Raw genomic sequence first — 24,424 nt, forward strand, 5'->3', positions numbered from 1 at the left:
TGCTGGATTAGAGGCACATTTCCTGAACAGGGATAACTCCCCTGTTACATACCTCCCCTGTTTGTGGGAAGCTCGGGCTTGCCACGGCCAAAGTCCATCCTTCCATTCTCATTGTAGATATCTCTGTGACTTGAATGAGAGTGGATAGAGGAAGAGAACCCTCAGTCCCGCTGGGATTGGAGCCCTTTCTCCAGATTATTCGTGTCTCCTCCCGAAGGTGCTTGAGATCAGCACTCCTCAGTCACTCGAGGAGGACTTTTTCTAAGTATTGTCTTTTTGCTACGTGCGCGGTCATGAGATTTCCCTCGCGTCGGGTGTTCGTCTTATTGTAGGCAGACTGTATGACAGCAGTTGCAGAGCATTTAAAAACAGCCTTTTGAGTTTTCCGCTCTTGAAGCTGTCTCTCTGCACTTTTTCCACTCAATGGAGTTGCTAGTTCAGCCTCTTTGGGATTAAGTTGCAATTCCACATCCACTTCCAGAGAATGTCCCATCTTTTCAGCTTCATCAGCTAAGGATTCTTCTGGTTTTGATTCAGCACGTGTACCTTCTTTTGTTGCCTGTTGGGTGGCTGAAGGTTTTGCTAGTGCTTGTTTAGGTGGTTCCAATTTTGCAACCTTGTTTCTCAGACGAGCGGTATTCCCAGCTCTCACTGTACCCTTGTCTTCATGGGTTTTGTGGCTGTGGGATACTGACGCTTAGTCAGGGTCAATACTTGTCCTTGTAGAACTGTAATCTCATCCGCGAGAGATCCCTGTTTTTTGAGTGCGTCTTGCAAGTCTCTTCTCAGGGAATTTATCTGCACACTTTGCTTTCTCTGAGCTTGCTTCCACATTTTCACTGCATTGTGAAGCACTATGAATTTCTTTGCTCGGGCCACAGTTACTTGTCTCAGTTTCTGGACCTTCTTGTGCTCCTTTTTGTGCTGAGTCACATGGGTTCTAAGCTTGGCCTCTAGCGATGCTTTGGTGATGCTCAGGGTAGCCTTCAGTTTCTCATGCTGCTTTGCGGGGACATACTGGGTAATCAGACGTTCCTGCAGCACTTGTATTTCTTTAACAGCCTGCAGATTGTCTTCCTGCAGAGTTCGCTGCTTCTCCTCGGCCTTCTGGAGGTGCGTACGTAGACCTTGCAGTTGGCTCTGCAGTCGGTGCTCTGCTTCAAACTTCTCACCTTCCAAAAGTCTATTTATTTATTTAAGCTCGTGCAGCTTTTCATTCTTTTTCTTGACGTAGTCTGTCAAATGAGAATTTTCTTCTTTCAGTTTTAAGTTTTCTCTTTTTAATCTTAAATTTTCTCCTTTTTCAGTCTCTGTACTATTCAGGGCCTCCTTGCAGTCCTCCTTCCATTTACGCACATCTGCTTTGAGAATGACAGTCTCCTGGCGTGAGACTTCCTTCGCTAGGTTGAGGGTCTGAAGCTCCTTCTGAGAGACTTTGAGATCTGTATTAAGATTGATAATAGTTTCTTTAGAAATGTCCAGCTCCTCAGTGAGACTGTGTAGTTCCTTTCTGGGGACTTCCAGGTCTGTGCGGCGGCTGTTGGTCTCATGATGTGAGGCATCCAGTGCTCTGCGAAGTGTCTGAACCTCTTTCTGAGATACGTCCACCTCTGTCCGGACACTGTTGACCTCCTGTTGTGAGGCATTCAGCTCTACGCGAAGAGTGTGAACCTCTTGCTAAAAGACTGTCATCTGCTTCAGTGCCTCCTCATACTTCCGCTTCAGCTTAGCCATCATTTTATCAGATTGGCTCTGCTTTTCATCCATGGCGGAAATAGTAGCGTTTGCAGTATCTAGCTCAGTCTTGAGATCGTCCAATTCTGTCCTGGCCAAAGAGTAAATTGTGAGCACATCTTTCTGTAGCTTCACGTTATTTTTCTGTAGCTCTGTGTAACCATCTTTCTTTTGTTTCAATTGTTCACGGAGCATATCACAGTCATGCCTGGCATTTTTCAGGGCATCTTCAGGGCTGGTCAAGGGATCGACACTCACTGGTTCTGGCTCCACTTCCCTGGGATGGTTGGTTGAGGGTTCCTCACTGTTGGCACTGGACAGACACTTCTTTGGGGGTACACGACTTCTGCCTTGGGCCCTCTGGATATTCGGTTATCCGCGGGACGAATTCTCCATTTTCTCTAGGCTGCAAGGCAACTCGGTCCCCCTTTTTCTCCACAGGATCTGCGGACGTGTCTGTTCCTTCCACGGTAAGTGAAGAACCACTTTTCTTTTTCTTTTTCCGCCTTTTTGTTTTGGATGACTCCGTCCGATCAGGAATACTGGGGTCTCCTTCTTTATTTGATACTTCAGCAGCTTCATTATATACGCCAGGCTTTTCTTGCAGTTGCTTTAGCTGACAGAAATATTGGGTGATCTGCTGCTCCCGCTCTTTCTCCTGTCGACCATCATAGAGAGCGGTCTTTTCGGTTCGTGCCGAGTTCAGGCACCCCCACCATTCTTGGGGTGTTTTGTGGGTGTGACTCGGTTCGGGTTCCCCGTAAGAGATGTCTTCCTCTTTATTGGACTGGAAGGGCCACTCTTCCGTGGGGTAGGGTTCATTACAGGAACACTGCATCTTGTCCTCCATTTTGGGGCTATCAGGTGTAATTTTCTTCCTGACCTCAGGAGGCGCTATTGCAGCTGTTGCCACTGTATTTGCTAGAACCCCCAATTGTGGTAGTCCTACAGATGGGCATATTTTGCTTGTAGAGGTCGTAGCTCTCACAGGCATCTCTGTAGACTTTTTCTTTTTCTTGGGTAAGTTTTACAATATCAGCAGTACTGTGCACGCATTCTCTCTCATTAGCTATACTGGATGTGCAGTTGCTAGGTAAAAACTTCTGTTTGCTTTACACCATTTACTTGCTAGGTGAAATCCCTCCGCTTCAGCCAAATAATGTGGTTTTCTGCTTGAGTTCAGTAATTTTCAGTCTCAACTTTGGGTATTATGACATTCACTCTTCACACTTTGGGATACCTTTTACACAGCTCAGCAATTCCTTTTTCCCCAGTAGGGCAATTTTACCCTCAGCACATGTTTACTGAAAATTCCCCTGCTTCAGCACAGTCTTGCATCAATTTTCACACTTTTCTGCATATACTCCATTCACCGCTAGTAGTCCTATGCGGTGTGGCAGCCTTTACTTGCAGAATCAGTACCGCTTGTGGGTCATCATCTGTATTCACTGCTTCAGCGAAACATTTGAAAACAACAAACGCCTATCCCTTTTAAGGGCTAACTTACTTCTTGAACCCTGACTACGGCTGGAAGGCAAAACCCCTATTTCAATGACCATATTACACTTTATTGTGATAGGCAAATAAAGTTTACCTGCTTCAGCACAGTCTCTCTCTCTCCTCTTGGAATCGGGGAAAAGAGTCCATCTGTGGTTTTGTGGGTTTCAGTGCAGTGTAGATTTCCTGCCTGGGTGTGTATCCCTTTAACTCTGGTCTCTGCTGCATGAGATTCTTTGTTTATATTGCTCAGGCTGCTTGTAGGCAAAAAGCACAAAAAAAATTCACAGGCAATCTCCGGGGCCCCTTTTAACTTCAAGGGCCACCTCAGTCCCAATTCTGACACCATATGTAGGAGGACGTGCACAGAGGTATGCAATAGAGACTTTTGTAAGGTGAAATTAAATAAGGCTTTTATTGCGCCTGTTTCTTTAACATAAGAAATCATCCAAACATATGCAAATAAGGGGCCAAACAAAGCTTCTGTTCCACTTGGGAGTATTTCTAGTGAAACCTATGCAGTCCACAACTCCCTTTAGATAAGCATGTCTCCCAGCCCCAAACATATATCTTGATATGTGGAGATATACCAAAAGTCTTATAAAGGAAAGTCTTATCTGTTTCTTGTAGTTGGAGGGAAAGTCTTCTCTGTTCCTGGGTTGCTGCCTTTTTCCTCAGGCTATGTCAGCATTCAGGTTTAGAGGTTCTTCCCCCTTTGTCTTGCAGGCAGCGTGCTGTTTCTTCTGGCAGGCTTCAAGACATCTGTCCCTATGGTCAGTCCCAAAACTTGTGAGATTCAGGAACAATCTCCCTTCCTGTTTCAAGGGCAGGCTTTTCTAAGAAACCTAATCAGCCAGGTGGTGTTGGTTAATTGACTACCAGCAGTTAACCACCACACTGCTGGATTAGAGGCACATTTCCTGAACAGGGATAACTCCCCTGTTACACTCTCATTCTCTCTACCTCCTCCCCATTCTCTAAATCCCACCCTCTCCCCATTGTCTCTCTCCTACCCTTCCCCCTATTCTCCCACCCCCTACTCATCCTCCCTCATTTTCTCCCTTACCCTCCCTCCTCCTCTCTCTCCTTCCCTATGCCTCATCCAGACTGAGTGCTTGCTCTCTTGCGAGCGAGCGCGTGATCACAACAATTAAAATAAATGGTTGTGTCCAAGCTGTGTACGTGCTAGTGAGCGCACGGCGCTCAGCTGCTTGGCGAGACAAATCAATTTGATTTGGCCACTCGCTGGTGCGTCACGTGAGCGGTTCACCCAACGAGGGTGAACCAGCTCCACGATGTCATAGTTGCACCCCGACATGCCCCCCTGAGTGCGCAACTAGCTAGCCAGGAATTGCCCAGCACCTGATGTCACTGGCGCTCGAGCGCCAGTGAACTCCCTCCCACCCTGGACGTGTCCATACTTAGCACAACGGCGAGTGTGCCGTTGCGCTTGTCGAGAACAAAAGCCCATGTCTCTATGAGGCAGGCCAGAGAGCACGCGACTGCGTGCGCGACAGAGCGCGACAACATTTTTTTGGTTCTGACCCTCAGTGCGCTGTCTCTGCATTCTTCTTTTTGCTGGTTTGTGAGACCTCCTTCGGTAGATCTCACATAGGAGATATTGGCGTACTCCTGACAACGGCTGCAAGGGGATGTCAGTAACACCTTCTATATATATGTGGGACAGCACGAACATGGATTCCACTATGTGAATATGTCATTGTAATGGCATAAGCTGCGCAAAGTGACGTGGCTTCCAGGTTATTGCACCTGCTGCTGGCAACTACCAGCTGGTGCAATAACACCTGCTATATCTGTATGTGTTTACTTTGGTGTGACACTGATTTTAGATCCAGCACGGTACTGACTGGAGAACTATATGGAAATATTGAGCTCTAACCACAGGTTAGTTCTATTGCAGTGTTACTACAGTAATATTGTATCTCAACATTGCACCTTCTTCTTACATGAAACTTACTTTTAGGTTAAGCAGTCGAATATCCAGCTACGCCCTTCGAGGACAGATCATCGCCTACTGCAACAGCTTAAAACAACTGCTAGATGAATTCCCAGTCATTAGGAAAACATATTTCATTATTGGACAACCTGAAGAAAAAAAATCAGAAAAAGGTTCAAAAGAAGGACTTCAGGCAGATCCCAGGTTTGTAGCAGGTTGTCAAAACCTTGCATAAAATATTACAGAGATACAATACATATTCATGTACTAAATAATTTGTCATACTGGATGTGGCATTGGGGCCTTTTTGTGTCTTGTATACATTTTTGTCACAAACCCACGAGCAGTCCAAATGACACAAATATATGGTATATACAATGAAGTGGGTTTGGGTTTTCAGCTTGCTAAGACTGTGTATGTAAAATATTATTTGTAGCTTTGACAAAGGGGCTTAATCTATATCCGCCGAAGTAGCCGATCTGTTCCTATTCAGACAAAATTTCACATGGACTACAATGGAGAATTTCACCCAAAAACTTCCTGATCAGCCGTGTCAGCGAATATAGAATAAGCCCGTGGGGGTCTCAATTCTATGTAAATGAAAAAAAGTATAGAATTTTATGTGAAAAACCAAAATAGTGTTTCATGTAGTTAGGAGCAGGGCAATGCACTGATAAGGATGCACTATCTTCAGTTCAGTTGATTCAATGCTAACTGTGCTTTATCTGCTTCTCATGTCACTGAATAGAGACCAGTATTATTTCAATATTGATGCAGAGTGTAAATTGTTTCTTTTGCAAATTAGTTTCAATATATCAAGGCACTGTGCCAATTTAGTTCCATGTACACCAGCTTGTTTTTTGCTGAGTATCAATAGAAAGAATAAGAGAGGACTTGCGTGATTACGTATTATAATGGGATGTGTGATATTAAAAGTCACTGATCATCTGTTTCCCCTTTTTCTAGTATCAAAAACATAATGTTATCATAGCATTTGCTCTTAGCATGTAGATATGAACCAATCCACAAATACAGTAGTGGCACTAATAATATTTCCAGAAACAGATCAATAATACCAGAAATAGCTATTGTTGGCCTATTTCCCATTCGTTTATGAATGTGCCATAAGAATATACCATGTGCACACCCTGACCTAATTTAGCACGCATCCAGGCTATTCAGATAGATTGCTAAATAGCAAGATACAACAGAGAAGCCCAATGCTACATCCAATATGAGAAACATACACAGATTCCCAAAAGGCGCTTGCTGGGGTTCTGTGTGTTGTTTAAATAGCAAGAGAACCATATTCAGTTTTGCATACAACACATTAGGTTCTAAATCAGGGAAATTAACATGTGAAGAGGTTTTTATTTTTAGTGAATCTGGTTATACTTTTTTGATGCACATTTGTAAGAGTAAGTGCACATTTAAGAGGATGTTAAACTTAGATGACTAATCAACTTCAGCAACTAATAAATGATTTCCCTTTGCTAAACGACAGAACATTTCAAGAGCGGCCGCATAGTTTGCTGACAGAGGATGGACGAACTTTCCTTAATTTGTGGTACATTCCCTATCCATCTGAAGTGCTCGTCATGTTTAAGATGCTGCCGGAGAAGGTATGCCAGGTGCAAATATTTAGCATTGACCCTTTCTGAAACTGCAGTCTTTTACCATAAAGGCAACATTTCTGTTGGTTTACAACAACAAAAAGAAACATATTGTACACAATTTCCCAACGTAATGGGTTACCTAATACATTTGTTATCACTCTCGTAGCAAATACATTTAAAAAGAAAGCTGAACCGTGTTAATTTCAGCTCCGGGGATACCCTGCTTCACAAGATACTTACCTCGGAAGGGGGTGCGGGTAGCAGCCCAGTCGGGGCTATCAATATGGCAGCTTAAATGTCCTGCATGCTGATAGGAAGCTGTCACGTTATCCCTTGTGGTTGGCCCACGTGACGTGGGACCTTTAAGCTGTGCAGAGATACTGACACCCCCTTCAGAGGTAAGTATCTCGGGAAGCAGGGGGTACCCGGACCTGAAATGAATGGGGTTTCCCTTCAGAGACCCCCTGCTTCAACCCTTTATTTTTTTCACAACAACAAAAGTTTGGAAAGTGCTGCTGCTTTAAGGCCTCTGAATGGGCTATTGTTTGTCAATCAGGTGGTTACTGAACCTCTGGCCTGCCCTGTCCCTGCCACTAAAGACAGAGAACCGGTGTATGTTCCTGTTCAGCACATGGTAATATCACACATAATGGGTTAGAGGGGCTCAAACCCGTCCCATGTCTCTGCTCACCATGTTTACACACTAATGTTAAAGAGGATTTTTAAAAACAGGTGTCTTTTTGTTTTAAGCAGGTGTCAATCACCTTAATCTGCTCCTAAAATCTGCTCCTTGCTTTGAGGAACACATACAGTAACATTACAGGGAGAGTGCTATGATAGTGTTCACAGCAGCGATTTTATTATTTCTAACATGAATCATCATCTAGAACAGGGTATGCAAACGTTTCCATCTGCGCCCCCCTGTCTGCTCTCCCCCTCTCTGCTCGTTTCCCCTCTTTACCTGTTCTCCGGCGTCTTCTGATGTCACAATGTCATTTGACGCTGCATTGCCATGGCGACACGTCGCCAGAAGCCGCCGGAGACCAGCTAAGAGAGTTGCAGAGGGCTCGCGTGCGTTCCCCCGGCATGTCATTTAAATGCTTTGGGGAAAGTGCAGGGTCTCTGTGAGCGCCGCACCCCCCTCCCCAGAAAATGTTTCGTCCCCCGTTTTGGACACCGCTGATTGGGAACATATTTATCAGGCTCGTTGTCTGCAGTGCATCTCAAATGGGGTTAACTTATTTCAACACTTTGCAAGTGCTGTGACGATGTTGATGATATTGAACAACCTTCCTATAATGTTTCATACTGTATCCTAAACACTAAAAAGCTAAGATGGCACAAAGAGGGAGATGTACTGTATCAAGGTGAATATGGAGCAAAATTAGCATAGATTTTCATCTTGTGTCTGTTTGCGTCAATGTATTAAGATCTTTGCTCCAAATTGTGCACAATGTGTGTCAGCGTGCGATTTAGAGTGTCAATACCAGGAGATAGGGAAGGAGTTATACTCCACACAGATTATAATGACATATGTCAAATTCTGTCTGTGTATCAATTTTGTTTAATCTCGTATTTGTGTAGATAACGTCAGACAAGTGTTAGGTGGTGTAATCTGCACTGGCTAACAATTTGCATCACAATATAAACCCTTTCTTACATTTCACACAAACATGCAGCAAAACCTCTATTAACACTTCCTTTAACTTGATGCATCGTCCACAGTATATTGCATTTTGGTGTAAGCAGCTTTGATGAGCATCCTTCCTTCCTCCTGACGGTTTCTTTTGTTTGCAGGCAGCGTTTCGAGTTCTGTGCCAGACCCTACAGATCGTAGCTGCCATTCATGACATTGCTTCTTACATATTTGGCTTTGCTCAGCTAGGCAATTCATGGAGCAGTTCCAGCCACTTAGACAACAAGCCACTGACGGCAGATTGGGGCGGTGCAGAAGGCATAGGTAACGAGACTTCTTGTTTTTTTGTGGCATCCATTTTAACATTACTGTTGCCATTCTGTCATTTGTAAAACGCCTGATGCAACTTCAACCCCATCACAGCCAGAGGGTCGAACGACACACTGCAAAGTTACACATTGAAAGCCGCTCTACCACTGGAAGTTTAACTTCCTGTGAATAGTTTGCTCTGTCTCATTATTAACATTGCAGGAATCCAATCTATTCAGCAACAATAACTGTGTTCAGTAAGGAGGGAACATACTTACGTAGCGGTGCTATTCCATAAGACAACTTCCCGTGTCGGAATAGCACCGCTCAATAAACATGGGCCTTTATCTAATTACTGGGCACCACAAAAGTTGACATTGACCTGTTTCTGTTAGATGTTTTCACCAATCTCTTAAAGAACTTTAGGGCCTGGAAAGAAAACATATATTTGTGATTAAGGGACAACTGAATAATGTGCACATCCACTTCACGGAGTGGGGTCTCTGCTCACCAAAGGGGCCTCATTGGGGTAAAAATCCAGGCAAACTGGTAGTAAAGGAAATACAAAGGAGCTAACATTTCCATGAGAAATAACTAATATTTTATTAAAATAAACGTGACTTTGTTGACTTTAGTCAAAACATTCATACAAAATTGAGGTTCTTCAATGTATTGTAAGTGTTCTTACATTTTCCCCACTTACTTTGCTCTCTATCACATTTCTTAGTCCTACATGGACTTACAGCACATAGAATTGAATTTACTAAATGAATGAATGAAGAACAATATTTTTGTCTGCATGGCAGGAGCAGAGCTGGGGGAGATACAGAAGATAATAGATGGTCTCCAGAATCCCCAGGATCCCCAGGAAGTGGCCTCGTTACTGCTCCTCCGACGTGAAGTCATGTTTATGCAGTTTGATGCAGCAGTGCGGCACATGATTCGGTACGCAGTCTTCTGTCTGGCAGTGGGTTCTATTGCCATTGTTTAGGCCAAGGGTTACCCGCGTCCATCCCCATCCCCATATCCATCCACCATGCCTCTCCCGCCCAAAAGTTGGACCCGACTTTTGCATCTGCCGCAGGGCCCCAGCTCTCCTCTGCTGCTGGACCAGAGGCATTTCCCACCCCTCAAGGTTAAATGCTTAGATTGAGTGAGAGAAGAGTTAGAGTGCGTGAATTGAGTGAAAGAGAAGGGGGGGATTGAGTGAGATAGGGGAGGGCAGTATTATAGTGGCCCACCCAAAAACGTGTGCCCATGTATTGGTACGCCTGAAAAAAAGGTTGTCCAACTCAGGGTTAGGGTATTAAGACTCACTTGTACCTACGTGTAATATTGCTTCATTTTCCGGGGTTTGCGAAACATTAAATGATGCTTTTAATTCTGATCTTTTAATATCACTTCTGTAAATTGTGTACACAAAATAGTTTGTAAAGATGGCCACGCAAAGTAATGAAACTTGTATTTATCACACATGCACTTGTATTTTTTTTTATAAGTATGTTCTGTGCTGCAGGGAAGCGTTTCTGTCTGCGGGGAATGTTTTGGCCTTCAGCACAACGACAGAGAACATGTACCACGGGCTGCCTCCTCTGAGTAACTCTGTGACCAGGAGCGCGTTCTCCTCACAGCTGCCTGTGCCACAGCTCCTTGATCCTCGTAGCCACCGAGTGAGTAAACATACTACATCTTTCATACTGCAATACACCACAGCTTAGTGTTCAGCCTATCACAAGGTATGTCTTTGATTATTCTAATATCTGTTTATTATTGATGATCATTATCCCCTGAGCGCACTCATCTGTGTTTTTCTCGATTGTATGCATAGCTGCTCTGCCTTCATAGCCGGCTTTTTCTTAGCCCATGAAGGAGAATGCCTCCCATAAGTTGTGCGTTTATCCTGCTTTTCCTTCAGCCCCATATGAAGTAACTGCAAATCTTATTCCTAGCATTAGTTTGTACATCACGCCTTGTTTTTTGTTGTTGTTTCTGATGATATCACAATACTGTACACAACGTTTCGACCCGTAGGTCTTTTTCAAGTGAGATCTAGTGAAAAAGACCTACTGTACGGGTTGAAAACATTGTGTATTGGCTAACATAAATTAGTATAGTTTCAAATCCGTTTACACTATTTCCATTGGATTTGCTGCAGGATATCATTCAAGCACAAAAGCACCGGTAATTGTATCGTTGTTTTATTTTTGTTTTTGGTGTGCAGCATTTGCCTTTATTTACATTAACACTAAGTCTTGGTACATCTGTATGTTACAACATATTGTGCATGACCCTTGCTGTTGACATTTGTACTTACTGTAGCTCCACTTTTCCTTTAGAAAGTAGCACTGTATGGTGGAAGAGAGTTTGGTATTGCTATTAGATAAAATGCTGGTACTATGTCCTATTCATATACCTACATGAATGAAAATGATTTTTTTTTCTTTTTAAGACGTTTATGCTTTATCCTTGGAGAAACATTATTAGAAGATAGGAGAGGCTGTTTCCATGACAATAGACACAGTACCCCATACCATTTGACACTACCACCTCTGCAGGTCAGCAAGCATACCTTTATCTAATGATACATTTAGCACAGCATATAGAGCCATATTCTCAAATTAAAGCAGTAACCAGCCCAACAATGTATTTTTTTTTAAAGCTTACCTGGACTGAGTTCTGGGAACACCTCTCCTCTTGTTCCTGAAATATTTCTTGTTCTTTCTGTGCTGGTTTTTGACACTTAAAAATGACAAGTCTGGGGTCACGAATAGAAAGTCGCATTGTAATCTTCTGATGACGTTGTAAAAAATATAGATATATTTTTATTTTTACATTTTGCAGTATTTTTCAAAAATGTTTAACAGAACAAAGAAAGGGTTAAACAAAAAATAAATTAAGAGGAATAGGGGAACCCACATCCAGGTTGACAACATCAGAATAGAAATACAAAATCCACATGTCTGGAGTCAAGGGGAAAGAAGATGGGATGACATTGTAACTTTTAATTAGCCATGTGAGCGAGTACTGACCCAGCGACCATTTTGTGTCCACCGGGTCAGTATTCATGCCTGGTGGAAAAGCCTATTCGGTGATCAGAATTGAGGATGTCCGGAGGTTGGGGGACTCCGCATTAGCTTCAGGTGACCCTTCTGTCAAGGTGAGCTACAAAAATTAAATTGAGAGCAGGCGGGATTGCTGCTTTCATACTCACAGACAACTCATACCTTCACACTCAGTCACTCCTACCAACCCTTGTGACCAAGCACTGCCACCTACTGCACTTATTCTCTCACCTGCTGTCTCTGTAACTCTAGCAACATACCACTAAGGCCGCGCTTATAGTGCCGGCGACGCTGATGTCATGCTGCGGTTGCTGAAAAATCAAATTGAAGTGACTTCAAACGATCGCGACCGCGCTGTCGCGTCGCTCCTACTATAAGCGCACGCAACGGCATCAATACATTTGTTTTGACGCGACGTTGCGTCAAAGGCGCTGGCACTATAAGCGCGACCATAGATTGTAAACTCTCCGGGGCAGGGATTTCCTTTCTTTTTGTCTGACTTTGCTGCGCTTATTGTATTATTATAATTCCCCGTACTGTATTGTCTTTGTGACGCGCTGAGTACACTGTTGGCGCTATATGAATAAAGATATACATACATACCATACATTCATACACACTTACGCACTCTGTCCTGCTCAAAATAAAATACATTTGGAAAAAGTTTGGGGCAAAAACGTTCAATCTGATAAAGATGCAGCATTGGGTATGATAGCTGTTGATTTTCTTGACTAGTCCATGTCTATTAAATGAATGAATTCTGCAACGTATAGTTTCATGACTCGCACTATCCTATATATATATAAGGGGAATAAGTACAGAGCTTCCTCTGGGCACTGATGCTGGTCTACAAATCCCAGGCGTGAGGAGTCTCTGGATTATTCTGTTTGGCCCGATGTGACGTTGCGAGCAACACTGAAGAATTGTCTATGTGTGAAGGCCACAGACACAATGTAATACAAATGACCAGCAAAATAACAACTATACACGAGTGAGTTATTTCTGGGAACCCGATAATTTATGTGCACTGTATTATTAATCTCACAATTTACATCCTTCAAGATGATGTTCTTCTTAGTCAATGCAAATATATATATATTTTTTCAAATAATCTTGACTTTTTCTCACCCTGACCACATTTTTACTACATCTGCTTTTTAACTCGCACCTTATTGTTGCAACTTTGGAAATACTACCTTGTTTTTTCCTCAGGCAGCCAATAACCATGATTAGCCCCCAATGAATACCTTGTGGCCCGTGGTGAATTTCCCATTAGGCCTGAGCCTAGGGCGGCCCATTTTCTGTGTGTCCTCTTTTTTTCCCCATATACAGAGGCCTCGCTCTCTTCCCCACTGATTGCCGGGGAGAGATTGGGTCCTCTGTAAAGGCCTCTTACCGTCTCCATCGCGCCGCCCTCCTCTTTCTGTAGCATCGCGGCATCAAATGACGCTGTGACACACCTGGCATCGCATGGTCATGGAAACACTTTGTGATGTTGCGGCGTCATTTGACGCGGCAGGAGAAGACGGCCCAGGCGGCAAAAAGATAAGTGCCTATGGGCGGCAGCATTTTTAATCCGCCTCTGTTTGTGGCCCATTATACTGAATGAGTGTATTCAGGGACAGGACTGTGTCTTACCGAGTTCACTCTTTAATAAATATGGGCAATTATGTATTACATATTCTGTTGTGCTATTTGGAGTACAGCTTTCCTGCTTAAGTTGAGTGTTGCTTAAATGATTAAACATGACAAATAACATTAAATGTCTTGGTGAATATTTTGATTGCAACTTGAGTATATTTTGCTAAGTGTCATTACACGCTTAAGGAGTTCCTGGCAGAACTCGGGCATTCAGCTTCAGACTCAGGCACGGAGACAGTATATGCCTCGTGCATTGCAGGGGTACAATCTCACACATTACATTCATAGTATGAGTTGTTGTCTACGTGCAGACTGGTGGAAGGGCAGAGAGCTCCCTGGCCTCATCTCTTGCAACCCGCAAGTGGTTCTCTGCATTCCCCACAAGCCACCAAATCTTTTGTTCCTGTGTCCAGTAAAATAAAACAGTAAGCCAGTGATTTTATCAGAGAAAAATCCCTGAAGAGACTGGATCATGAACAGAACTGCTTTGTAACAATGTCCAATTGGCGCAGTGACAGATAAAACTTGTGTCAGGGAGCAAGGAAGATGGCTTCCGGACTCTCTTGTCCGGAATGCGATACCACACTCACATTAGTCATGTGACATTGCAAAATGTGCCAGACATCTCCTGATCTTACCTCTGAAAGCATTTTAGATGAGTGAGTCTCGGGTGATGTTTCTCTATGCCTTGCTGCTGTTTATTAGCGGTCTCACTGGGCTAAAACCCATAGTACGGGAACACATATAGAATCATTATAAAATGAATAAATAAAAACACACATACTGTTTTGCCTCAACAAACTATGTTCTGGGAAAGCTCTGAAAAGGCAGGAGGTCAGATATTGGCTGCATGTCTGGAATATATGTGGCTTGAATTGGGGGTTTCCGTTTACAGGAAACATATCCAGGCCTTTTCTGCTGACTCCTCAGACAAATCCAACAAAGGTTTTCAGGCGACCTTTTATTCCCATCCTGTAGCTCTGAAACAACTTGTTGAAAATCTATTAGCTGCAGAAGGGTTATCTGTGGAAAACCAGTCTCCAGAAATGCAACATAATTTCTCATTTACATTATTACACTGCTGAAGTAGGGGACAGTATCCGTAATATGAGCCGCTGGTCATGGTTCTCCCTTCTCTTTGTATTTCTCTCCTGCTCTTTTCTCTTCTTTGATGTGCCGGTCCCTTGCTTTGCCTCAGTCTGACTCCTGTTCCCAACATATGAAGCGAATTGGATTTTTTTTTTGTAGTGCAGTAGTTTCCCCACCGGCACAAGCGCATTTGAAAGAATAACCCCCACTGTCTGATTCTCCTCAGCTGTGCCTGTGTGACATGACTGACCAGGAGCGCAGTGTAGCTCATGGAGAGCTGGTTGGGGTGCAGCTTTTAATGGAGGATATCATTCAAGGCAACCATGATTTCATCGCATTTACCATTGAGGGAGACCAAGAGGCCAAACAGGTATTCCTTTTCACAAAACATGGGCATATGATGTGTATCTGGGCTCTTCAAGTGGCAGCCTTTGGGCCACATGCGGCCTGGAAAGGTCCTTGATGTGACCCCTGCATTCTCAGCTGCCCAAGCAACTAGTATGAAATTAGCTGGTGCCATTTTTCACACAAAAACGAACTTGTAAGCTAAGGTAATGTAAATATATATGTTAAAAAGTCCATAGGGCTTAAGGTAAGACTGCACTCACCCTTCTTATTGCTTTGTGTTATCGAATTGCTGGCTTAATGCTGTGCTGGTCAGGAGAAAGCGCATGATCCGTTGTTCCAGATCAGAAATAATCATGAATCTTCCATATTCCATTGTACAGTTATGAGCAGCAAAGACAAGACAGCACAATGTTTTGGGGTGTCCCGTTCGTCAGGTGCATACATTACAAGTGATTTTAGCAAACTTATATACCTTTCTTGCCTACATTTTCTCCAACTGATTGAACTAGAGACGTCATAATCAGCCGTTGGCTCATGAAGGACTTCCCTAATCTTCAACGTTCTTTATTCTAATAAATAGTAAGATGTTATACAGTACTTCTATTATTCATATCTAGCTATATACAACGGGGACTATTCCATCTACAGCTGATTATGTTCCTGCTACAGAAACTCCATGATCGTGATCATAACATCGAGTTCAGCCCATTTGGAGCCCTGGTGTGTATAATAATAGCTTCTTAAGGTCTCCCTAAGCAGAACACTTCGGTATTGGCCTTATGTACACCAACTATCACCCACAATAATGTGTTGTGTTAACTGGAAGTTATCGATGGAGCATTTGCTTGGGAATTGTTAATTGTGCAAGTATGTTGTCTAACTATAGTGCCACTTAATTATATAACGATGCCGAAAATGCAGTGCAGGTAGCCACAAAGTGCATGGATTTTGTCTACGTTAACAATATTCACACTGTGATTCCTGCAGATACCGCCTAAAATATTGACTTCCGGCGAAGAGAAACAGGGGCCGCCGGTCAGAAGAGCATCCAAACAAATACCACTAGTACACCAAGATCCCATTACAGTATACACGTTTCTGAGAACATTTCTCATTTTATGGAAGCAACTTGAAGTGTTTAAGGAGATGTGGGGCAAGTGCAAACTTAGAGCAGAGGAGATTAACACCACCCCTCTTTACAAACAGTTTTGTGAACTGTACAGGTGAGTGTATATTCTGTGGTCTTGTTTTCTTATTATTATTCCAGTTGTTTTAAATAACTCATGCGGTGGGAAGTAAGTCGGTAACTCATTCTCTACACAGATGGCCTTCTGAAAAGCGAACTCATAATTAGCTTATTAAAGTTAAATTATACTTCTGCTCTACAACCTCTTGTGTCTCACACATCTGGGGCTGCAGCAGCTGTTCCAATGTAAAATGCTTCTAATGTAAAAATAAAAGTTTGGGGATATATTTTAGATTTTTTTTAGGAAATTATTTTACATTGATTTGTCTGCCAGCAGAAAAATTGTCAGCGATTTATCATTGCCAGTTTTGCTCACCACTGTGTGTTGAAATAAGTCTTGAAGTGGAAGGACGTTTGCAGATGGTTGGTAAAATAAAATCTCTAGAGCTACATTTTCATTTGACATTGCACATTCTTTAATATTTACACTGGAAAAATTGTGATCCGGTTTAATTCATTTCTCCCTGAGCCAAAATAGTGCTGCTGACCTTGCATGATTTCCTTATCACAACATATTCCTTTTAAAAGCTCAGTATATGTCACACCATCCTTTCAAACCTTCATGAAGCCGTCTGCAACACACACACATTATATATATATATATATATATATATATATAATTACATCTGCAGCTTGAAAGTAATTTTTACATTACTTGTATGTATATATATATATATATTTATCTATATATCTATATATATATATATAGCTAACAGCGGCACTCCTTAAATGGAACAAATAAAAATGGGGGGGTGTGCCAAGCACACGCGATGTAAGTGAAACTTCTTAGGGTAAATGAAATTGTAATAACTACTGTGCTATACAATTGAATATGTTTTTGTGTGTAATATATAGAGTTTTTTTCTGCCATCACATTTGCATAGAAAGAATTAACAATGCCTGTGCAGCTGATTATTGTGTGTGGGGTATAGTAGCAGTGCTAAGTTGGATGTAAATCAGTAATGTGATGGAATTGAGCGTTGAAACTTCTACATAGTTCTGCGACAGGTATGTAGTCTGGGATTCGCATTACTTTTGCAGTGAGCGGGACATAAGTTTATGAGTTGTAATGCAATCGTTATGAAGACGCCGATGTTGTCCTGGTTGCTCAGAGTGAGCAGTGTGCCGTGGGTGTGAGTTGCATTGAGTTGGGAACGGTAATGACGCAAAAAGGGGGGTGTTAGCTAGTTGGATATGGGGGCATGTGAGGTGTTGTATATTCATGGCCGGAATGAAAAGGGGTACGCGCATGCGTGAGTGAGATGAGCAGGGTGTAACGCCGTGCTCACCACAAACAAGGCGGGACCCCGGTACTGAGGTGGGAATGGGTATAACACCACCCACAGCCACAGGGCACGTCTGGAGTGCGGATGGTCAGGCAGCCGGGTCAGGATTGGAGAGGGTAGAATGGTCATGTACTTGCCGAGGTCTGAGGTAGGAGCCGGTATAATGGTCAGTGTCCGTTTAGCCGTGGAGAGATGTGGAACGTCATAGGTAAGCTGGGTTGGTAAGCCAGAAGTGCGGAGTCCAAAGTAAAGCCGGCAACGGCAACTGAGGCAAGGCGGGACAAGGAACCAGGAAGTGGGAGAACAGCGCTAAATGGAAATATGCTCATCCCGAGTGCAAGTGGCACAGCTGAGCATATATGAGGGAGCATGACCAATGAGAGAGGGGGGCGGAGCGGAGACGCGACCTCCGCGGATACACTGATAGGGAGACAGACACAGGAGACAGGTGGGCATGATAACGAGCGTTGACACGCAGCTCGGGATTGGTGCACACGCGTCTCGTGTGCACGCCGCACAACGTTGATGCGCATCGCAAGTGGGGGGCGGAGCCAGACTGCAACATCAGAAAAGCTCCTGCGGGAGCGCGCGCATGCTGTAGGGATGGCGGGGTTGCGCAAGACATCAGGTAAGGATGGAGTGCGTCGCAGAGGACGCGCTCCCCGATTCCTTACACAGTGGTGCGAATGCGTGGGCATGATTGCATAGTCAAAAACTTGTGGGGTGGTGTGGCGCCATAGGTCGTATTTGCGCATGCGCTGACTGAGAGTGAAGGATTTTTCAAGCAGTGCATGTGCTGGTGTCACTAGTTTTCAGCGTGTAAGCAGTGGAGTTAGTTGGCCTGTATTCGCAAGTGATGGTGAACGTGACACATCAGGTAGCCACTGTTGTACATGGATGAGTTGTGTCAGATTTCTATGCGCATGCGTGGTCGTGTGTTTCGGCTTCCGCGCAGGCATTGGGTATGAATGCTTTTGCCAGTAACTCTGTTTGCGCAAACTCAGCATGATATGGCGGCGACCGTGCAAGCGTGTGACTAGTGTGGACACCCGTTTTTATGCGTGCATGCCCGGCCCTGAGCTATTTGATCTGCGCCTGCGTTGTGTACACTGCATGTAGCTAGCTACTGTTCAGTACGAAACCTACTGATTATGCCTTCTGCGCATGCGCAGGCAGCTCTGTAGACTTGTGCAGGCCGATTCTGCACATGCACTGTCACTCACTTCCGTTTAAAGGTTTCGTCCACAAGCTCAGTTTTTTCCCTATGAGATTTATTTTAGTGCCACTGCCAGTAAGAAGTTTCACAAGTCCATGTGCATGTATATCAACAAGAGACAAAGAACATGTATTACCCAAACCAATGCATGGAGAAATGATGATACAGCACACAGTAATGAATTGAACAAAAAGAGTATAATCAAGTCCAACAAGAACACCAACATTTCACTCCTGTGCAGGACCAAAATATTGGTGTTCTTGTTGGACTTGATTGTACTCTTTTTGCTCAATTCATTACCGTGTGCTGAATCATCCTTTCTATATGCGTTGGTTTGGGTAATGTATGATATACACACACACACACGCGCAACAGGAGACAAACGTGAGAAAGACCCAAATAGTGTGATATTGTTTGTATATTTTGTCATAAAGCATCACAGGGTAAGTAACACACTCATATAGTCTAAAATGTAAAACAGCATTTTAATTATGTGTTCAGTATGATTTCACTCATCCGATTGCATATTATTTTTCGTCCGTCTGGTTTGCAACTCTGGGGGAAGCTCTGAGTGCCGCCGACACTACTCCTTCTACTGATATGTTCTCAGTGCTTTGCGCTGGACTATGGATAGCCAAAGGTACAAAAAAACAGATTCCAGTCCTTCAGGAAATAGCCCTACGCATTTCGTGGAACAACCACGTCCTCAGGGAACATATCCTATAGTATTACTACTTAATATATACTGTATACACAACCACTCACACACTAAATTTGGATTCATATATAATGCTGGGCTAGGGAATACACCTAAATATGTAACTTAACTAAGTGTATAAATTAAAACACAATGTTTTCGTGGGTACACAAATGACAATATATCAATCAAATATTATTACAGTGCATATAATAGGGCAGAAAAGTGATAAAAATGTGAAGAATCAGTGACAAGAATAATAATGTCCAATTAGCCAATATAAAGTATATGAAACCAACTTTTAGGGCTTTGAAAAATGGAGACGTAGCAGCTTCAGATGGAAACCATGTGTTCTAGGAAGATCTAGAATGCAAAAAGAAGAAAAAAGCTCAAGCTCCATGGCACAGATCAATTGAATTAAAAAAGTGATAGATTCAGAGTCAAGATTAAAAACACTCACAAAGTACACATTCTTTAAGGCATTTAGGTAATAACCTTACCACTCGGGGTCCAGCCGCAAAACACAAAGGTATACCGTGGCAGGCTCTCAATTAAAGTTTGGAATGCAATTTGAGCATATCTTCATTTACCAAAGTCCATTAATTAGTCGCTGGATGTGCAGATAAAACACTCCACATTGACGATTAAAGGGAGTGTCCCAGAGGCACCAGTAAACTATAGAGGATTAAGTTCTGGAGAGCTTGTAAACATCCACAGCCTCTCTCCTCGGCACTGATCAGCAGATTAAGTCACTGGCAGCTGACGCGAGTCTCTGCGGATTTCTTCTGGGATAACAGTCAATCAAATAAACATACCGGTGTGTTTCCAAGCGTGCAGAACTACAGAAAACGTCCCTACGTGTTTCGTCAGTTGAACATAACTCTCTATAAAATTCACCAATCCGTCTGAAATTTGGATTTTAGGTTTTATATATATATATATATATATATATATATATATATATATATAAAGATCAAACAGTCAGCACTCTGATGTAAAACAAAAGGCAGTTGCTAGTCCCATAGGGATCCACATAACATACAAACCAGCCCAAGGACCAGTAAGGAGACAGCAACCAACGAGGTGTAATCCAAAGAAGTCTGTATTGAAATAAACAGGTACACGAAAGCCAACGTTTCGGTCTCTCAGGGAGACCTTCCTCAGGGCCCTGAGGAAGGTCTCCCTGAGAGACCGAAACGTTGGCTTTCGTGTACCTGTTTATTTCAATACAGACTTCTTTGGATTACACCTCGTTGGTTGCTGTCTCCTTACTGGTCCTTGGGCTGGTTTGTATGTTATATATATATATATATTTATATGGATCTGGCACACTTACCGAGAATATTTCTGGCTGGGTGGAGGGCATTCTAAAACCACTTGTCAGGAACACACCCAGCTATATCCAGGATACCACCGACCTGCTAAACAAACTGAATGCCATTGGCCCACTCCCAACAGGAACACTACCAGCAACTATGGATGTAGTCACTTTATACAAACATCCCCCACGAGGATGGGATTTCAGCCTGCAGATACTTTCTGGGACCGCAGGAGCCACTCACAGAGACAGTGACTAAATGCATCGAATTTATTCTGACCCATAACTACTTCACATTTGGAAATGACACATACCTCCAGACAACCGGGACCGCTATGGGTACTCGGATGGCGCCACAGTATGCCAATCTGTTCTGCGCAAAACTGGACAGTGACTTTCTTTCCACCTGTCACTTTAAACCCCTTACATACCTTCGCTACAACGATGACATCCTCCTGATTTGGACCTGTGGCAAACAGGACCTCGTACAGTTCTATGACAACTTCAATACGTTCCACCTGACCATCAGCCTCAAACTCACCCATTCCCCAGATGAAGTACATTTCCTAGACACCACCATTACTATAAAGAACAACCAACTACAGACTTCTGTATACCGCAAACCTACAGACAGAGCCAGCTATTTGAGGGACAACAGCTTCCACCCGACACACACCAAACATGCAACCATCTACAGTCAATCCATACGATACAACCGGATATGCTCCGACACAGCAGACAGAGACCAGCGGATTAAAGCCTTGAGATCAGACTTTATAAACCATGGATACAACCACAGAATTATAGACCAGCAAATTCACAAAGCCACCAGAATACCAAGAATTGATCTCCTTGAATACAAACAGAAGGAGACAAGCGACAGGATACCTTTGGTGGTCACATATAACCCACACCTAGGAGCCCTACGCAAGATCACCAAGAAACTACAACCCATCCTCCAGGAAGATACAAGACTGCAACAGGTCTTCCCTGAAGCACCCTTATTATCATACAGACAACCCCATAATCTCAAGAATATTATGGTGAGGAGTAAAGTATTCAGCAGTACAACTAAATGCGGGACAAACCATGCCAGGACCCAAGATGCAAAACCTGCGCAACGCTCTACACAGCGGACACAATACAAATACCACACAGGAATCGGGAATACAAAATCAGAGGAAGGTTCACCTGTTCCTCCAGCAATGTCGTGTACCTCATCATGTGCATGAAATGCCCAGGGGGCTGCTACTACATAGGTGAGACAGGGCAGGGGCTAAACAAGAGAATGAACCTGCACCGCCACAGCATCACATGCGGAACAAGAAACAGTCCTGTTGGCGAACATTTCTCTGACTCTGGCCATAAGATGAACGATCTGAGGGTTGCCATACTCAAAGGTAATCTTAAAACACCGAAAGAGAGACGGTTGCATGAATACAAATTTATGCAACTGTTCGGGACACTTAGCAGTGGCCTAAACAGAGATCAAAATTTTATGAGTCATTACTGACACAAGTGAACTCTCTTCCCATGAGCGCTATAGGCGATGTCTGTACATACTGTGCTATATGTATGCACACACAGCTGTCTCTCACACATACTTATACTCCTTGTTTTTCCATCCCTATACACCAATAGGGACCACAAAGTATCCACACACACTTTTAGTTATGCTACTAACTCTCACATTACCACACCCACCCACACCATATATATCCGCTCCCACTCCACACACACCTTTTGTAAAGCACTGTATATACTGTGGGCTCTCCATTCATGTTAATTCACACTGATACACATACACACTCTTTCATCACTTGCTTTCAGTAACCTTTTGACACCTCCAGCCATAAAACTCATCCACACCGGGGGAAGGACCAGCACAGATAACATTCCAATAGACACTGTTTATAGTATAGCTTTTGCTTGCTTCATTCATTGTAACATCGCCGGAAGAAGAGATCAGTGTATCTCGAAAGCTCGCACAAATAAAAGCATTTCGTTAGCCACAGAACGGTATCATCTATTTATTTTTTGATTATTGAAGCTCGGCTAACACGGTACTGATACCTCTACATATATATATATATATATATATATATATATATATATATATATATATATATATATATATATATATATATACATATATATATATGAGTCCCGAGGAGACTGTTTCTTTTTTGTTTTGCAATAACTGCACTTAATTTTCTGTATTTTTGCGTTGCTATTTTAGGGATGACATTTTTTATCCCACCATGAAATCCATAGCCAGGCAAATGGGCAAAGAAGATGATTTTGAAGGACTCACTCTAAGGTCTCAGGTTGTGCTTCCTCCTAAGGGGGCTTCTGAGGTTGAAATCAGGACTCGACAGGTAAGGAGAATACATTTATTGGAATTACTGTAATGGGAAGTAGAAAGGAAAGAAGAGTCACATTATCAGCCACAAGTGGCACCTGTCTCACATTGTTGTTGTCCTGTCAGCTACGTTTTCTATCTTTGTCAAAATATGTAAAAGCCTGATCTTAAGAAGATCTTGTGGCAAATCAGACATTTTGTTTTAATAATGTAATAATGATTGCTTTCAACAAATGTTATTAATTTTTGTGGAATGTTTTTGCTTTCATGGGAACAACATTTGGCAGGAAACGCCATTTTTCTGAGCGGCTCCATTCAAACAACTATAAAGCACATGGGAGAAATGGTGTTATCTGTGATCTTTTAGCATGTTAACAGGTACAATAATGACCACCACATCTGTATTTGTTATGTCAGAGTGAATTGTTAGTTGATGCAACACTTCCAGTAAGTTTATAACAAGCAGCAGAGTATGCTATCAGGGTGCAGTCTCCTTTGAGCTTTAAATCGGCAACACCCCCTGCTCATTTTTGTATTACTTTATCACCTAAACTGAGCAACCACCCACACCAGGACTACACCTGTCTAACCAGCAGAACTCCCTGAATAGCCGTAAAATATCAGGCACATATTTTTTTTTTATCCATTTACTGCAGAATTTTAGGGAGGTAAAAATTGAGGCAGGTATCATCCCTACTGGTGAGCCAATGAATAATGTGAATATCGCTATCGTACCATGGTTTAAACCAGGCAAAATATTTTCCATGAGACTCTCAGTTCAGGTAAGATTAAAAACAAAAAAATATGCATTGCGCTTTATTCCATCGGTCAAGATTTTTTTTGAGTCAAAATAAACAGGAGAGGAAAGCGGTGGGGGCTGTTAAAGAGAGGAGGTCAAACAGAAAGCAGGTAAAGGAAGGTTACAAAAGAGTTACCCAGTAAACGCGTTGCTGAGCACCTGCTCAAGCAGTACTAGTTGACCCCGATGATTAACAGGTTGGCTTTTATTTCCTTAGAAGTGGAACAGCTCTCTTTTTTCAGTGATAATTTTTAGCTAAAGGCAGTGAGATAAAGACAGCAGGTGGAGAATCAGGTCATGTGTCATTTCAGCTGCAGAAACTCCTGGAATTTTTTGAGAGTCACATGATTCATGAAGTGCAGAAGAAAATCGCCAAAGAGATGACGCTTGTGATATCTGAAAGAGCAAGAGAAGAAAGAGGGCTTCCCACAGGTGCTAATGAATAATACTTTAGTCATAGCAAAATAGTACAATGCAATAAAAACACTATCCATGCAGGAGTATGCCAATAATTTATTTTACTCTTGGGCACTGAGAAAACATGGGGACAGGAGCACTTAAATTAAACGTTTAATTAGGAGTTGTGAATCTGCTTGGATAGTTGTGAGATT

At 42.9% G+C, this 24,424-nt stretch overlaps 2 protein-coding genes across 2 annotated transcripts in view; both read left to right on the plus strand.

Moving 5' to 3' along the window:
- Positions 1-11,240, plus strand: part of LOC142492382 (uncharacterized) — a 96,091-nt gene extending 84,851 nt beyond the window's left edge. The window contains exons 27-32 of the mRNA XM_075595028.1: positions 5,216-5,392; positions 6,693-6,819; positions 8,602-8,764; positions 9,556-9,694; positions 10,266-10,419; positions 11,199-11,240. Of these exons, the coding sequence (XP_075451143.1) occupies positions 5,216-5,392; positions 6,693-6,819; positions 8,602-8,764; positions 9,556-9,694; positions 10,266-10,419; positions 11,199-11,240 (802 nt within the window). The remainder of the gene's footprint in view (positions 1-5,215; positions 5,393-6,692; positions 6,820-8,601; positions 8,765-9,555; positions 9,695-10,265; positions 10,420-11,198) is intronic.
- A 3,530-nt stretch (positions 11,241-14,770) lies between these two features.
- LOC142493484 (coiled-coil domain-containing protein 162-like) overlaps positions 14,771-24,424 on the plus strand; it is a 69,512-nt gene continuing 59,858 nt past the window's right edge. Inside the window, exons 1-4 of the mRNA XM_075597592.1 lie at positions 14,771-14,911; positions 15,877-16,112; positions 22,892-23,030; positions 24,125-24,245. Coding sequence (XP_075453707.1) covers positions 14,783-14,911; positions 15,877-16,112; positions 22,892-23,030; positions 24,125-24,245 — 625 coding nt within the window. The 5' untranslated portion in view covers positions 14,771-14,782. The remainder of the gene's footprint in view (positions 14,912-15,876; positions 16,113-22,891; positions 23,031-24,124; positions 24,246-24,424) is intronic.

Source organism: Ascaphus truei, chromosome 4 (assembly GCF_040206685.1).
Source record: "Ascaphus truei isolate aAscTru1 chromosome 4, aAscTru1.hap1, whole genome shotgun sequence".
Lineage (NCBI taxonomy): Eukaryota > Metazoa > Chordata > Amphibia > Anura > Ascaphidae > Ascaphus > Ascaphus truei.